Source organism: Delphinus delphis, chromosome 1, assembly GCF_949987515.2.
Source record: "Delphinus delphis chromosome 1, mDelDel1.2, whole genome shotgun sequence".
NCBI lineage: Eukaryota > Metazoa > Chordata > Mammalia > Artiodactyla > Delphinidae > Delphinus > Delphinus delphis.
The window spans coordinates 138,500,407-138,518,476 of NC_082683.1; the positions used below are offsets into that span (position 1 = coordinate 138,500,407).

At 41.9% G+C, this 18,070-nt stretch overlaps 1 protein-coding gene across 3 annotated transcripts in view; it reads left to right on the plus strand.

The window, feature by feature from the left end:
• The window catches only part of RGL1 (ral guanine nucleotide dissociation stimulator like 1), a 277,771-nt gene that overhangs the window by 214,984 nt on the left and 44,717 nt on the right, over positions 1-18,070 (plus strand). For all 3 annotated transcript variants that reach the window (XM_060035202.1, XM_060035213.1, XM_060035208.1), the window contains 3 exons: positions 9,410-9,594; positions 15,500-15,624; positions 17,022-17,237. In XM_060035202.1, coding sequence (XP_059891185.1) covers positions 9,410-9,594; positions 15,500-15,624; positions 17,022-17,237 — 526 coding nt within the window. The remainder of the gene's footprint in view (positions 1-9,409; positions 9,595-15,499; positions 15,625-17,021; positions 17,238-18,070) is intronic.

An 18,070-nucleotide genomic window follows, 5' to 3' on the forward strand; every position in this document is an offset into this window, starting at 1 on the left:
AATAAATGAGAGAGTGGGATTTAACCCAGGCTTTAACCTCAACACTGTGTGGTCTCTACTTCTTTCCCTGTGATAAAAATGAGACTGTTTCTCTTAAGTACTTAGGTTGGACCCTCTTGTTCATCTCTTTTTCCCCCTTAGGACATTTTAAACAACAGTTTTACATTTATATAAAAATTGAGCCAATAATACAGAGTTCCCATATACCTTCCCCACAGTTTCCCCTATTATTAACTTCTAACACGAATATACATATTTGTTATAATTAATGAATCAATGCATTGTTAACTAAAGTTCATAGTTTAGTCAGAGTTCCTTATTTTTATTTTTACGTAATGTCCCTGTTCTGTTCCAGGATCCCATCCAGGACACTGCATTACATTTAGTTGGGATATCTCTCTAGGTTCCTATTGGCTGTGACAGTTTTTGACTTTTCTTGTTTCTGATGACCTTGACAGTGTTGAGGAGTACTGATCCAGATATATTTTAGGACACCCCTTTATTAGAATTTTTCTTGTAATTAGATATTTTTCCTCATAGTTAGACTGAACTTATGAGGTTTGAGAGAAATATCACAGAGATAAAATACCATTCTCATCACATACTTTCAACATGATTTACGACTGTTGATGTTGGCCTTGATCACCTGGATGAAGTTGTTATTTTTCAGGTTTCTTCATGACATATGTCTTTTTTCCCCCCTTCCTTTCCATACTATATTGTTTGGAAGGAAGTCACTATGCACAACCCCTTTGGTTTGCTTCCCTTCTTTTAGGGTAAAGTATCTACCTAATTTATTGGGAAAACTTCTGCGTGGGAGATTTGTCTCGCCCATTTATTAATTTATTCAGTCTTTTATTTATATCAGTATGGACTCATGGAAATTTATTTATACTGTGGGATATAATGCAGTGCTACTTTATTGCTCAGATTATTCCAGCTTTGGCCATTGGGAACTCTTCTGGTTGACTCCTGTGTCACTTTCACACATCCCTATTATTGTATTTGAGCCCTTCCTTACTTTATGGCACTACAAGACGTTCTAGACTCATCTTGTATATTTCCCATCCCAGTCTTAGAATCAGCCATTTCTTCAAGGAGACCTGGTTCTTTTTTTTTTTTTTTTTTAGATTTTCAGGAGACCTTAAAGTTTTGTTTTTTTTAATATTTATTTTTGGCTGTGTTGGGTCTTCGTTTCTGTGCGAGTGCTTTCTCTAGTTGCGGCAAGCGGGGGCTACTCTTCATCACGGTGCGTGGGCCTCTCACTGTCGCGGCCTCTCTTGTTGCAGAGCACAGGCTCCAGACGCGCAGGCTCAGTAGTTGTGGCTCACAGGCCCAGCCGCTCCGCGGCATGTGGGATCCTCCCTGGACCAGGGCTCGAACCCGTGTCCCTTGCATTGGCAGGCAGATTCTCAACCAGTGCGCCACCAGGGAAGCCTGACCTGGTTCTTTTTATTGGAGAATGATATTAGAAACCAAGATCTGGGTGCTAGGTGTGCTCATCACTACTGGGGTGTCATTTCTTCTGGCCCTGTCAGCTGACATGGCTAGGAAATATATGTGTAAATGTGTATACCTATAAATATTTCTATGTATAACCATCTATACATTATATTAAATATGAATTTTCACTGATGCCTTCAGCTCTAATCCTTAGCACATGGACCATTCTAGCTTCCTCCCCTTGCTTATTTGTGAGTATCCTCTCCAGCAGTGAGAAAACCGGCTTCTACCCTCTGCCTTCCATTTACTTAATTGTTCAGTTTCAGTATATATGTACAGCAGTATCAGAATCGTTAACTCGTACCCCCGAGGGAAACAACTTTCTCAACCAGAGTCCAGTGTTGATGTGTAGTTCCTTTTGCCTTTAGTCCTTAATCTTATAGATTGTAATTCTTCTTTTTTAAAATAATGAGAATAGCTAATGTTTTTGAGCACTGACTATGTCTTAGGGACTATTCTAAATCCTTCAGATATATTATCTCTTTTAGGCCTCACAAGAACTCTGTGAGGAGGGATCCATTACTGTATGCATTTTACAGATGAGGAAGCAGAGGCATAAAGAGGTTGGGTTTGTCTGACTAACCAGAGAGTCAGTCTGACTCCGGAGAATGTGTGTAACCACATTGGCTATACTGCTCGTGAAAAACAGGCATTTAGGAGACCTCTTAGTTTTGTTCCTTTTCTAATGGAGTGCAGTCACTGACATACTGAGTAAGGTTTGGTAATACAGGATTAAGTCTCTGCACAACAATTCTCTTCAATTTCTGTAAATTTACATTCAGTTGCCAGGGTCTGCACATGTATTTTGGGAATGAAAGACAGGTGTGTAAACACTTGATTTTGAGTTATTGGTTTTGAGCTCATCTCCTCCTTCCCTTGACCCTTTCCCACCCATATTTACTCTTTCTACTGCGTGTCCTTCCTATCCCAATCTTTTTCTTCCTCCTTCTTGCCTTGGAGGTTTTCCTCTTCTTTAACTGCCCATGGCCCTTCACTGGCTTTTCTGCCCTATATTGCCTTCCGGTGCTTAGTCCCTACTCTGGCTTTGTTTACATTTATTTCCCTGGGTCTCTCTTAATTCCTCTTTTACTTTCCCTCCCAGCGTTCTAACCTCTACTCACCACCAGTACCAAAATGTACAATGGAAAATGTACAAGAAAGCATTGCAAGATTACCTTGACGAGTCTAGATAATGTTTCCATCCTTTACATACTTTTACAGGCAAAAAAAGGAAAAAAAAAAAAATCTCTGCATCTCCCTTTGTTCTTTCTCATCAGGAAAACCATCTAGCCAGGGGTCTTAGAGGCAGACTGTAACTGGCAGCCTTCCCAGAAACAGCAGAAAATCATTCTGTGACTAGGAGAACAAGGTGGAGGGTCTAGCTCAGAGTCAGTGTCAAGGTTACTTTGCTTTCTTTCCCTGAAGGGCAAAGTGCATTGGCTCCCACCCAGAGGGCCTGGCAGTGTCCTGTGCTACACTGCTTCAAAGGCCACCCTCTACATAGATCTTTTTACCTTTTCATTATCTATATTAGGGAAAGATCCAATTCTTGGAGAGTATCCTAAAATAGAAAAAATGTTTTGCTGCTTTTAAAAAATGTTTCCATGTCTAATCTTCTGCTGATGATTAAGTAACGATAAATTATTACCTCAGGGCTTCCCTGGTGGCACGGTGGTTGAGAGTCCGCCTGCCAATGCAGGGGACATGGGTTCGTGCCCCGGTCCGGGGAGATCCCACATGCCGCAGAGCGGCTGGGCCCGTGAACCATGGCCGCTGAGCCTGCGCGTCCGGAGCCTGTGCTCCGCAACAGGAGAGGCCACAACAGTGAGAGGCCCGCATACCGCAAAAAAAAAAAAAAAAAAAAAAAATTACCTCAAATAGATTTCTGGGGAGAGAAAGCTCTAAATGGACAGAGTTATTCTTTTTGTCATAATAATCCTATTTCTTGGCTTGGAAGTTATACATCATGGGAGCGATGACCTCATACCTAGAAGGTTTTTTTTTTTTAATTAAACCTTTGACCAATTCTAGAGTATTTTACTACCTATGCAATTTTAACATGATTTAATGCATTTATCTTAAAATCCCTGTATGTATTAAAAATCTGTGGTTTGAGCATAATAGCCTAGTGCTCACCTCAGTCAGCCCTCTTACTCTGCATTGCATGCCTGAAGGTCCCTGAGAGTGATTAGAAGTTTTGTACTATTTCCTTATACCTCTCAGCTAAGACATCTGTCTGATGTCTTCCAACCAGGTATTCTTAAGTGTGATTTCTGTTTGGCTAAGAAATCAAATGAGCATAGCAAATCTCATCATGCTCCATTTCTCCCCTCTTTTCCTATTCTTTAAACAGTTCTTCCTTATGTCTCTTAAAAGTGTTTTGCTTTCTCTCACCTCAGGACCTTTGCTTACGCTGTTACCCCAGAGTCTTCACCCTGCTAATTCTCCCTTATCCTTAAGATCTCAGCTGTAACGTCATTTCCTCAGGGAAGCACTCCATGGAGCCCTGACCAGGTTTACTCTCTCTGAAGGTAAATACCCTAGACTCCCCTACTGTGACATTCATCACATAAATAGTTTTTGTGAATATGGAAAATAAAGGGTACTCAATAAATATTAGTTGGATTAGTGAATTCATTTTCCCCAGGGGTCTGTTCTATTACCAGTAAAAGTCTTAGAAACCGCACCTGGGTCTGGACACAACTTCCTTCCTTCACATACTGCAAGAATTTGCACCTTGCCAAGGATGTCTGAGGTAGAGAAAGCAATCCTGGCTGTCTGCTCTGCCATCAGATTTGGGTCTTGCCCCTGCTCTCCCCACCCCCCGTCCAGTCATTCTTAATCAGACACACACGTTCCCTTGGGAGTGAGGAGTGCTGGCTTTTCTCCTTACTGAGTTTAGATTATGTCACAATCTTAATCTTTCCATTTGGCTTCAGAAATTACTTCTTCAGTCTTCACAAGTTTTTTTTAAAAATTTTTTAATTTATTATTTATTTTTGGCTGTGTTAGATCTTTGTTGCTGTGCGTGGGCTTTCTCTAGTTGTGGTGAATGGGAGCTACTCTTTGTTGTGGTGCGCAGGCTTCTCATCGCCGTGGCTTCTTTTGTTGCAAAGCATGGGCTCTAGGCACGTGGGCTTCACTAGTTGTGGCTCGCGGGCTCTAGAGCGCAGGCTCAGTAGTGGTGGTGCACGGGCTTAGTTGCTCCGCAGCATGTGGGATCTTCCCGGACCAGGGCTTGAACCCGTGTCCCCTGCATTGGCAGGCGAGTTCTTAACCACTGCACCACCAGGGAAGTCCCTCTATTACACTTTGATGTTCCTGAATTGGTCTGTCCTGAGGGGGGCTAACTCAGGGATGTGTGTGTGAGTGTGTGGTGTGTGTGTGTGTGGTGTGTGTGAGTGTATGTGTGGTGAGTGTGTGTGTGGTGTGTGTGAGTGTGTGGTGAGTGTGTGTGTGGTGTGTGTGAGAGTGTGGTGTGTGTGTTTGTGTGTGTGATGTGCGTGTGTTGTGTGTGTGTGTGGCATGTGGTGTGTGTGTGTGGTGTGTGTGTGTGGTGTGTGTGTGGCGTGTGTGTGGTGTGTGTATGTGTGGTGTGTGTGGTGTGTGTGTGTGTGGTGTGTGTGTGTGTGGCGTGTGTGTGTGGTGTGTGTGTGATGTGTGTGTGGTGTGTGTGTGGTGTGAGTGTATGTGTGGTGTGTGTGTGTGGTGTGTGTGTGTGGTGTGAGTGTATGTGTGGTGTGTGTGTGTGGTGTGAGTGTGTGGTGTGTGGCGTGTGTGTGTGGTGTGTGTGTGTGGTGTGTGTGTGGTGTGTGTGTGGTGTGTGTGTGTGGGGTGTGTGTGTGTGTGATGTGAGTGTATGTGTGGGGTGTGTGTGTGGTGCGTGTGTGGTGTGTGTGAGTGTGTGGTGTCTGTGTGTGGGGGGTGGTATTGTTCACAGTGGTCGCCTTCCTCCAGCAGGCCTGGAGCCACAAGTGTTGCAGGAGCGTGCTTTGTATCCTGCAGCACTCTATTTTACGTGGCAGTTTCCTTGCGTTCTTTCCATGAGTGCTGATTGATGTTCACTGAGCCATACCTTTTTTAATCCCTTCCTTTTGTGACTTACGGCAAGTAGTCTTAAGACTGCTAACAGTTATGTTTCTCTCCAGATACCTCAATATCCTTATTGACATTATGTCATTTGAAATTCAACTGATCTGTGTCAGGTAGATGAAGGCAGGTATTATTATGTCTCTTCTCCAGATAAGGGTCAGTGGAGCTAAGTGATCTGTCCCACTCCCATTGTTCACAGGTGGCACAGTGAGGATGGGAACCAGGTTTTCCTCTGGAACCTCATTTCTTGTTCTGTGCATAGAGCCAAGTAGCTTCTCTAGTTTAACAGTCACACCTTTCGTGTAAGGTTGTGACTTTTAACGAGGGCTTCCCTTCGTTATTAAGGTTCTTTACACCTTCCAACTAACCAGTTCTGGTTAGGATGTACCTTAGATCTTAGGAGTGGAGCCAGGAAAGGTAAGATGGAAAAATCACTGGCCAGTAATCCTGTTGCTCTGTCATGATTTTGTGATGTTGCTTTCCCTTCTGAAATTTCAAACGTTTCACATTTTATCTGCTTCTTAGCCTATCAAGAACAGAAAGTTTCTTCCCAGGACCGGCAAACATAAAGCTGCTCTGAGCTTTGGGCACACATCCAGGCCTTTCCAGAAAGCCTGCCTCCCTGGGATGCTGATAAAACTCTGCTAATAAGAGGGCAGGGGTCTGCCTCGTGTTGTATTGTGCTGTCTGTATGTGTCTTTTCCTTCTTCTCTTTATTCTTCCTCCTCTGCCTTCATTTCTCTTTTGTCTGAAAATGCTTTTTAATTCAATGTCTGGGTTTGTAGTGACTTTTCAAAGCCTTCTTGCGCTAAGCTGTGGGAAGGGCACTGTCACAAAGAGTAAAATGAGTCGATTAACAACGCTAGTAGAAAATACCAGTCTGAGGAGGACAAAATGTGCACCTAAAGGTGAGTCCAGTATGGATTAAGGTCCCCCTTCAGAATTCCCCTGGACCTTCCAAGGCTGCAGCTTTCCATGGAAGGAAGTCCTATACAACGTGCCCCATAGAAATATACAAGTACACAGAGATGTAAACAAGGATATTCATTTTGTAGTTGTAAGTGTGAGAACCTAACAATAACTTAACTACCTGTGCACTAGTAGAATACCTATATTAATTATGGTGTGTGCATGCAATGGATACTACGTAACCCTGAGAAACAGTGAGAGCTAGAGGTCCTGGCGTGGATGGAGAGGTGTCTATGACATACTATTCATGGGGGAAAAAAATCCATGGTTTATACATATGACATCTACTTAAATATGTAAACATATCCATAGAAAAGTCTAGAAGGATATACTCCAAACTGTTCACACAAGGTCATGGTAATAAGATTAGAATGAAGGGGGGTAGATATTTTGTTGTTTTAATTTATAGATATTTGTGTATTTGTAATATTTACTTTTTTCAGTAAATTGTTTTGTAATTTTAAAACTAGCAATTATGGGGGGTAAATGAGTAAATGACATATTGATATGTTTTAACATCTGTCTTTTACTATAATTTTGGATTTCTACCTGGGTTTCTTTTAGGTTATGAACTTTTGAGGTGTTATCAGGGTCATTGAGTTGCTGGTCTCATTGTTGGTTGGATGCTCTTTTAGATTTTTAATTTAGTGATGTGAATTATCATCCCTCCATATCTGTCTTTTAATCACTGTCATCGAAAGAGTATTCCCTCATTGAAATATTAAAAAATATTAAGTGAGTGATAGTACTAATTAAATTAAATCACCCTTCTTTTGAGAAGTGCAAAACCGTACTGTAGGAGTCACCATAATGTATGCAAACGTCAGGTTTTCCTGAGTTCTGTGCCATCACCCCACCTATGTGCCTACCCCAGTTCTGGACTCAATGCTCATGAGCAAAGAGGGGAAATTATTCACAGAAAAAGTCATCTTCCTTATAAAAATGAAATATTAGGATGCCGTCTCATCATTATCTTCTTCAATTCATGATATTTGGTTTTGGTGAAGAAAGGAGAAATAATGAGTGCCGTGTGTGGGCTCTCAAAATAATTGAAGTCCATCATTTCAGGGGGAGTTAGGGCTTCACCATATGAATTTGGGGGGCCATAAACATTCATAAATAACAGATGATGTGACAAGTGACCCGAATATTGAAGGTTCACTGACTAGAAGTTCATTAATTTCATTTTGCTCGTTCTTTCAATTAATCCCAGAGCCCAGATTAATTTCTTCTAGCTTTCTGTGAGGGAATGAAACTTTTGTTTCTCTCTTTTTTGAATCTGCACTGAAGATTTAGAAAATACTGAATTATTTCTATGGTTTTAAATGCCAACCTTAATTAATGGTTTTATGTCATCTATTTCTGCTGTAGCTATGTGAATATTATCGTTCCAAATGTCTTCATGTCCATATTGGTGAAACAGTGATCTCCACAGCAGTGAAAACAGTTAATTTCTTTCCCTTCTGTGTTTGTACGTCAGTTCCAAAAGTTCAGCATTAGATTGGCTTTAGCTGCATTTCTGCCTTGATCACAGTCTAGCTCTCTGCTATGAACTTGAGACCTGTGAAGTTTAGACACACCTATGAAAGTCCAGGCGGCGGTTTCATATATATGGATCATTATATCTTTTCGTTTCTTTACAGTTCGTTAACTAAGCGAACAATTTGTTTGAAGTCTAATCAGATGGTAATTTTAAAATCTGCTAGACATTTTTTTTCAGCTGAAAAATTTTAATTAGGTCTTTCGCTAAAACAAAGTGTCCCAGCTCTGTCAATAAAACATGCTTGGATTCATTTCTAGTCCCTGTCATCTTCTCCGGCCATCGTCAATGGCTGCACCTTGTTCCTGGGGCTGGCTGGTCATTAGTGAGGCAAAGTACCATGTGCATGGGACACAGCCCAGCAAGTGCCCGACTCAGGAGTGGCTGTAAAGCCTTCTTTGAATATGAAGCGTAGGACAATAACACTCAAAAGTTGTCCTTTTTGTCAGCTGTTTGTCTCTTCCATTGAGTGAGGGGCTGCACCTACCTTAAAGAGAACAAGCTTGTGTTATTAGTAACATGAAAGGAGGGAAATGTGCCCCCATGATGACCCGGTCTCTTTTTGTGCCCTGGTCCTTGTTTCACCCAAGGTGGACTCAGCTGAGCCATCAGAAGAAGTTGCCCTCTCAATGAATGGCTTTGCTTATCAAGTTTTTCTCCTTTAGTTTTCAAAACCTAACTTTCTACTCATACTGTTTCTCCCACTGGAAACACATTGTCCTCTGGTAATTTGAAAAGTGAAAGGATAATTTTGTGAGGACGTTTTTGGTGCTATGCTGAAACCCTGGTGATCTTTGTAAAATTAAATTTACACATTATCTTTCCTAAACCTAGGCCCTTCCGCCCATCAAAGTTCTGGCCCACTGTCTGTTATTTCCTAAAATGTTATCACAGTAGATTTTGTGGTCTCTGACTTGAGTGAATCCAGAATTGGAAACACATAATCTTGTTGTATACAGGTTACTTTGAAGTTGCTTCAGGACTCACTAAATCTTCTCTTCCGTGTCTTTTTTTTGCCCTGTGTGGGTTTTTCCAAAGGTTATGGTCCTGTTTTTGTTGTTTTTTTTTTTAACTTACCAGTCTTTCCCCAGCTCCCCAACCACCACTTAAAATAATAAAAGGTAGTCAGGCTGTTTTCAGATGCTTTAACTTCACTGACATTGCTGGGAACTTCTAGGGAACTATCCATTGATCACTTGCCCAAGGTTTCCTGAGGCATGGCTGGGACAGGCTCTGGTGTCCAGGGCTGGTTTTGCATCTCCAGAGCCAGTTGAGTGCAGTGACGTTCTGTTTTCTCTTTCCCAGTGCAATCGCTTCCATCCTGAGGGCCTGGCTTGACCAGTGCGCAGAGGACTTCCGGGAGCCCCCTCACTTCCCTTGCTTACAGAAGCTGCTGGATTATCTCAAGCAGATGATGCCAGGCTCTGACCCAGAGAGAAGAGCACAGAACCTTCTTGAGCAGTTTCACAAGCAAGAAGTAGAAACTGACAGTGAGTACTTACTTGTTTGATTCCAGGGAAGAAGCTAGATTCTGATCCTGCAAACCTCCACAGTGAGGAAATGTTCTCCCTGTACTTGTTGAATAGGAGGCCTTGGTTTCCTGCAGGACAGGCTGCTGGGGGATTGGGGACTGTGGTAAAATTCTCAAGGTTATTGAAGTACTAATTACAGGACCTATATAGCATTTTAGAGCAGAGAAGGGGATATTCAAGATCACCTAGTCCAACTCCCTCATTTTCTACGGGAGGAAACCGTGGCTCAGAGGCGAAGTGATTTCTCAGGGTTTCCTTTAATACCATTAAGAGGACGATCTCCTTGATGGTCTTTTACCTTTCCTTGTCATCACACACCCTGCTGAACTTGAATTTGCTCTTCATTATCTGCCTAATTGGTTCCTCCTTCTAGCAAATGAAAACGCCTCGCAAACCACCACCCCCATTCAGCAGGCGAGGAATTAAATCCAGTTCTGCTCCTGTCCTCACAAAAGCTTGAAAAGCTCAGAAAAGATGTTTCTCCTTCAGCCGGAAAGCATCCCTGTAATCTGTCCCCTACTGGGGCAGATTACCATCATTTCGCATCTCTGATGGCCTCATCCAAAGGAAGTTTCTGTGGCTGTTTTTTCCTATCTGAGGAATTGACTGCCTATTTTCAAGGACAGAGGAAGGGCCACCACTGCAGGTCACGGGTGGCTTGGAACCATCAGGCTTTGAAGAAAGTCAGAAAGAGGCTAGGGCGGTCTTTCAGTGTGACGTTTTATCCCCTCACTGGCTGCTGGGGGATGGTTGCCATGGCAGCTGACCCACTTGGAGCTTCTGACAGGCACTTCCCTGAAGTGACGCCTGATTTCCTCAGTGAGGGAAAGGAAATGGTTCCTCAACACCGATAAGGGAAGCTGCATCAGCGCCAAAGAAAATACCCTTAAATTCCAAACAGGACCTGTTGAATTTTTTACGTGTGGGGGACCAGAGAGGGGAAAATGCAATTGCATCATTAAAAGCTGACTGCCAAGTCCTCGGTATCTCCGATGACTTCATTTGCCGGGAATGTTTGAATACCAGGGGCACTCCTCCAGCTGCCGGACCTCAACTCCCTTCAGGGCCTCCCCTCCTGTCTTCTTGCTGGAGTGGATACACCATTAGAGCCCAGCTGTCCCCACGGGAGCTGCCCCTGGCTTCCGGCCTAATTGGGGAACCGGTGGGACCAGTGGTTCATTGTTTCCAACCGGGACTGGAAGGCCAGCTCATTTGGCAGGCTGAGGCAGGGGAGAACGAGATGGCCTGACTTTGGTAAAGCTTTTAGGCAATCCCAGAAATGAATTTTTTCTGTGTTTGGAAATTTTTAATCAAGAACTCTCTAAACTCTCTGTTTATTAAGTACAGGAATCATTACCGATAAAGAGTTTTAGGAGCTTGGTTCCCATGTGCTTTTTTTACCCAGTTTCATGCCGGCAAAAGCAAACAAGCTCTCCTCCATGTTTTCCAAAAGTGAAATCTTGCTTCAAGTTTTTACCTGCTTACCACTGGAAAAGAATCAAAAGCAGAAACAGTGAAAGCATGGACTAGACCCCGGAGAGAAAGGACCATGTAATCTTCAGATACAGCAGCGTTGATCCAAGGCACATATCAGGCTGCTGTGGAGTGTTGGGTGAATGAGATCAAGCCTTAGCACATATACTCCTTGGCTGAAGTGGGCCAGCCTCTGCATTGCAGAGCGACTGGGACAGATTTATGCACAGTGGTTAGCAAGAGGGTTGAGAGGCCCATTCTGAACCTTCGGGATTTCAAATATCTTATTCCTCCACCCAGTGAGAGAGGACCAGAATTGTGTGGAGGAAAAGTGGTGAAATCATGGGGTTTTAGCTTTCTTTAGCTCATGCTTGTTTGTGTCTCAGACTCCAGAGGCAGGCAGAGATCCCCTCCTTCCTTACCTGGTTGTAACCAACCCCGTTCACATCAGTACCTTGAACTCCAGGGTGAGGCGGCCAGTCTTAAATCACATACCTGTCACCAAAGTTGGCAGATACCCACGTGGTGCTCTGACAGGGGAGGTGATGTAGGATCCACTCAGCGCCCCTTTTCCCCTCGGAAACTAAGAAACGGCCACCCCAACTTGATCCAAGATGCCTAAAAGTCTTTTATTCTGCAAAGGCTTACAATGTAAACATTCTGGGGGAGTAGTAACGCCCTGATTTAAATGTCTGCTAAGATATAACTGAATGCAGCTAGATTTTTCTTCTTGAGAATGGATTTCACAGGCAGAAGAGCAAGGAGTGTTAAGGGGGATGAGGTTGGGGAACAACCCAGGAATTGGGGAAGGTTTCCCCAGAAGAGAGGCTAGGGACCCAAGGTAAACGTCTTCCAGGTCCACAGTCTTTCACAATGGAGACTGGAGGTCCTGTTCCATGTGCTGAGCACTTATGCTTTTGATTTGGAGCCCTAGGTAGAAAAAATTTATTTTTTCCTACTTCTTCAGTCTGTATCCGATTAATTTGCTAATCGATGATCTTATCTCTAATAAGGCTCAGGTGAATTTAGCTTAAGGCTATCCTACTGCTTCTTGCGTACTTTTTTTTTTCTTATTAGTTATCCATTTTATGCACATCAGTGTATACATGTCAATCCCAATCTCCCAATTCAACACACACACACCCACCCACCCCCGCCGCTTTCCCCTCTTGGTGTCCATACATTTGTTCTCTACATCTGTGTCTCAATTTCTGCCCTGTAAACCGGTTCACCTGTACCATTTTTCTAGGTTCCACATACACGCATTAATATATGATATTTGTTTTTCTCTTTCTGACTTACTTCACTCTGTATGACAGTCTCTAGATCCATCCACATCTCTACAAATGACCCAATTTCGTTCCTTTTTATGGCTGAGTAATATTCCATTGTATATATGTACCACATCTTCTTTATCCATTCGTCTGTCGCTGGGCATTTAGGTTGCTTCCAAGACCTGGCTATTGTAAATAGTGCTGCAATGAACATTGGGGTGCACGTGTCATTTTGAATTATGGTTTTCTCTGGGTATATGCCCAGTAGTGGGATTGCTGGGTCATACGGTAAGTCTATTTTTGGTTTTTTAAGGAACCTCCATACTGTTCTCCATAGGGGCTGTATCCATTTACATTCCCACCAACAGTGCAGGAGGCTTCCCTTTTCTCCACAGCTTCTCCAGCATTTGTTCTTTGCAGATTTTCTGATGATGCCCATTCTAACCAGTGTGAGGTGATACCTCATTGTAGTTCTGATTTGCATTTCTCTAATAATTAGTGATGTTGAGCAGCTTTTCATGTGCCTCTTGGCCATCTGTATGTCTTCTTTGGAGAAATGTCTATTTAGGTCTTCTGCCCATTTTTTGATTGGGTTGTTTGTTTCTTTAATATTGAGTTGCATGAGCTGTTTATATATTTTGGAGATTAATCCTTTGTCCATTTATTCATTTGCAAATTCTGAGGGTTGTCTTTTTGTCTTGTTTACAGTTTTCTTTGCTGTGCAAAAGCGTTTAAGTTTCATTGGGTCCCATTTGCTTATTTTTGTTTTTATTTCCATTACTCTAGGAGGTGAATCAAAAAAGATCTTGCTGTGATTTATGTCAAAGAGTGTTCTTCCTGTGTTTTCCTCTAAGAGGTTTATAGTGTCCGGTCTTACATTTAGGTCTCTAATCCGTTTTGAGTTTATTTTTGTGTATGGTGTTAGGGAGTGTTCTAATTTCATTATTTTACATGTAGCTACCCAGTTTTCCCAGCACCACTTATTGAAGAGACTGTCTTTTCTCCATTGTATATCCTTGCCTCCTTTGTCATAGATTAGTTGACCATAGGTGCGTGGGTTTATCTCTGGGCTTTCTATCTTGTTCCATTGATCTATATTTCTGCCAGTACCATATTATCTTGATTACTGTAGCTTTGTAGTATAGTCTGAAGTCAGGGAGTCTGATTCCTCCAGCCCCGTTTTGTTCCCTCAAGACTGCTTTGCCTATTCAGGGTCTTTTGTGTCTGCATACAGATTTTAAGATTTTTTGTTCTAGTTCTGTAAAAAATGCCATTGGTAGTTTGATAGGGATTGCATTGCATCTGTAGATGGCTTTGGGTAGTATAGTCATTTTCACAATATTGATTCTTCCAATCCAAGAACATGTTATATCTCTCCATCTGTTGGTATCATCTTTAATTTCTTTCATCAGTGTCTTATAGTTTTCTGCATACAGGTCTTTTGTCTCCCTAGGTAGGTTTATTCCTAGGTATTTTATTCTTTTTGTTGCAGTGGTAAGTGGGGGTGTTCCCTTAATTTCTCTTTCATATTTTTCATCATTAGTGTATAGGAATGCAAGAGATTTCTGTGGATTAATTTTGTATCCTGCAACTTTACCAAATTCATTGATTAGCTCTAGTAGTTTTCTGGTGGCATCTTTAGGATTCTCTATGTATAGCATCATGTCATCTGCAAACAGTGACAGTTTTACTCCTTCTTTTCCAATTTGTATTCCTTTTATTTCTTTTTCTTCTCTGATTGCCATGGCTAGGACTTCCAAAACTATGTTGAATAATAGTGGTGAGAGTGGACATCCTTGTCTTGTCCCTGGTTTTAGAGGAAATGCTTTCAGTTTTTCACCATTGAGAATGATGTTTGCTGTGGGTTTGTCGTATATGGCCTTTATTATGTTGAGGTAGTTTCCCTCTATGCCCACTTTCTGGAGAGTTCTTATCATAAATGGGTGTTGAATTTTGTCAGAAGCTTTTTCTGCATCTATTGAGATGATCATATGGTTTTTATTCTTCAATTTGTTAATATGGTGTATCACATTGATTGATTTGCATATATTGAAGAATCCTTGCATCCCTGGGATAAATCCCACTTGATCATGGTGTATGATCCTTTTAATGGGTTGTTGGATTCTGTTTGCTAGTATTTTGTTGAGGATTTTTGCATCTGTATTCATCAGTGATATTGGTCTCTAATTTTCTTTTTGTGTAGTATCATTGTCTGGTTTTGGTATCAGGGTGATGGTGGCCTCATAGAATGAGTTTGGGAGTGTTCCTTCCTCTGCAATTTTTTGGAAGAGTTTGAGAAGGATGGGTGTTAGCTCTTCTCTAAATGTTTGATAGAATTCATCTGTGAAGCCATCTGGGCTTTTGTTTGTTGGAAGATTTTTAATCACAGTTTCAATTTCATTACTTGTGATTGGTCTGTTCATGTTTTCTATTTCTTGCTTGTTCAGTCTTGGAAGGTTATACCTTTCTAAGAATTTGTCCATTTCTTCCAGATTGTCCATTTCATTGGCATAGAGTTGCTTGTAGTAGTCTCATGCATACTTAATTTTAGGTGGAAGTTGAAAGCTAATCCTAACATTTTGAGGATTCTAAGTACTTCTTGAGAATTCTGAGGACTTCATCAACATTTCTGACACCAGAATGGCCTGTTCTACTCCCCAGAGCCTGGCCTGCCTTCATGTCCATTCCTTCCAGGCTTTTGATTATAAATGGCCCAGTAATTAAGAACTGCATAGTTGGGGTTTAGGAAGTAGTTGGATCAGTGCTTGAGCTGATCAGAGGGTTTGAGGGAGCCCCCAAATGAGGGTGACCCCCTGAATGTAGCCCAGCTTTGTTTCTCTAGGCTTTGCCTAGCCTGGCTCTGTCCTTGACCAAGGAACCAGTGGTTTGTTCAGGTGACAACATGAGGCCTCTGCACTTAATAACGCAGCTAGGAACAAGCAGAGACTGGGAAAACCTCCATTTCACTCAGGTTTATTGTCCTTGCTGTTCTCTCCCTGTGGGTTTTGTAAAGGAGCAGCTCTTTTCTTCCTAAATTAGAAAAGTCCAGTTGGACTCTGTAAACAAGGTTGTATACAGCAGCACCAGATTACTAATTTGTTTCCACCTGTGAACAGATGGGTTTCCCAGCACCATCTCCTTCAGCCTGGAAGAGGAAGAGGAACTGGAGGGTGGCGGGTCTGCAGAGTTCACGTGCTTCTCGGAAGATCTCGTGGCTGAGCAGCTGACCTACATGGATGCAGTACGTCTTCTCTTTGTGCCTCCGATGTGCTTCTACTTAGAATGTGGGGAGTGACAGTACTGGTGGCCCCGGGTCACATGATTTAAGTCTTTCCAAATCCCCGAGAGAGGCTGTGCCTGTAAATGCAGAGTGAAGATGTGATTTGAATCTATCCTCTGAATAATTCAGGCCTAAGCTCTTCTTACAATTCTGGGAGAAGGTGCTTTTTACTTGGCACTCAATACCCAGAGGGAAATAAGAGTTCTAATTCTAGGGAAACAAAAATCTATCCTGTTCCATGGGTATTTCTCTCCCTTTAGACTCATGAATATTTCAAGATCCAAACTGTTTATTTGGAGGATTGTAAAGGGGTCAAAGTATAAGTTAGGATAAAATAAATTCACTGAATCCACATGTGACTATATCTGGCAGCTCATTTCCACATGTGCTTCCTGGTCTTTCGAAGTTTGGATATTTTTGTTAGCTGTACACATTTGGTTTCATCAGCCACGTTTCATAGCTCAGTGCTAGCTGGTTAAAGAAAAAAGGGCTGTTATCAGTGATCACAATGGTTTTTAGCTCTTCCACACTTAGCACTTTAGAGGAAGCAGCATAGAGTTTCCATCTAGTTAACATGCAAATAGATTCTCAGAAGTAAATCAGATAGTCTATATAAAGTAAATCCTGGTGTTCTCTGTCTTACACAAGCCCTTGCACGTCTTGTATTGAAATTGTTGTACAAATGAGAATCAGATTTGTTCAACAAATTTGTTGTTGTGTCACACACTGATAGCAGAAGAGAAAGATGGAAGACTTCATTGGCTATGACTTTTAGGCAAAGACCTGGAAACCAGGCTTTAAATCCCCCTTTCTTCCTTTTACTGTGTGATGTTGAATAGTTTTTCCTTTTGTATGTTTCTTAGCGTCTTCATTTTAAATAATGGGCAATAGAATAGTGACATTGATAAGTGTCACAAGTACTGTACTTCTGTGAATCACTTTTCAGGTGGTCATTCATATGCATTATACACAGTTCATGATCCTGAGTGTCCAGGACGTACCATGGATATGATTTTGAGGTCAACATAATCTTAACCACTTCTTTTAGATTAGTAGTACAGATTTTTACCTGGCTTTCCTTCCAAGACAGAAAAGTCAAAATGTTTTTGGACATTTAACTTTTCTTTTGGTCATCGTGTTCCATTGGTTCAGTTGAGCAGATGTAGAAGGAACACGTGGGCTTTTCTGATCAGTTAATGTATTAATTATTTACTTTTTTCTATTGAAATGAACACCATGAGGCAAATCAAGTAGGAAAGGGTTATTTGTCCATTCACAAAGTACCAACTTACAGATGACCTGCTTTGCCATGTGAAATGTGTGTGTTGTCCTTAAAGTCAATTCCTCTTTTATTCTAGCAACTATTCAAGAAAGTAGTGCCTCACCACTGCCTGGGCTGCATTTGGTCTCGAAGGGACAAGAAGGAAAACAAACACTTGGCTCCTACGATCCGTGCTACCATCTCTCAGTTTAATACCCTCACCAAATGCATTGTCAGCACCATTCTGGGGGGCAAAGAACTCAAAACTCAGCAGAGAGCCAAAATCATCGAGAAGTGGATTAACATTGCTCATGTAATTGTCTTTTTAAAAATATTCTTTGGGTTTAGGAGATATGGGAGATTATGCTGCCATCACTCTGATGTTTCCATTTGGTTGAAAAGCAGTCAAAAGACCATATGTGAGGGCCCATGGGTTTTGTTTTTTTTTAACATCTTTATTGGAATATAATTGCGTTACAATGGTTTGTTAGTTTCTGCTTTATAACAAAGTGAATCAGCTATACATATACATATGTCCCCATATCCCCTCCCTCTTGCATCTCCCTCCCACCCTCCCTATCCCACCCCTCTAGGTGGTCACAAAGCACCGAGCTGATCTCCCTGTGCCAGAGTTGATCTCCCTGTGCTATGAGGCTGCTTCCCACTAGCTATCTATTTTACATTTGGTAGTGTATATATGTCCATGCCACTCTCTCCTTTAGTCCCAGTTTACCCTTCCCCCTCCCTGTGTCCTCAAGTCCATTCTCTACGTCTGTGTCTTTATTCCTGTCCTGCCCCTAGGTTTTTCAGAACCATTTATTTTTAGTGTAGTTTTTAGTATAGTTTTATACTATTTTAGTGTAGTTTTTGTTGTCCTTCCAAGGTAAGAAAAAAGTTGCCTTCCTTAACGTGGGAGTTTATTTATTTTTCCTCTTTAAAAAAATTCGTCCCTTGCTCACTTCTTTCTGCTCATGGGCCCCTTCCGGGTGCAATGGAATGTCTGCTTTTTCACAGCCTGAGTGTTGGTTCTGCGCCGTGTTCAGTAAATATCAACTGGTGGCTTCAGTGTCAAATGGACTGCTCTGACAATGCAGAAGGATTATCTCCCACCCTTCCAGTACCTGGGAGCATTCTATTTTCTGCAGA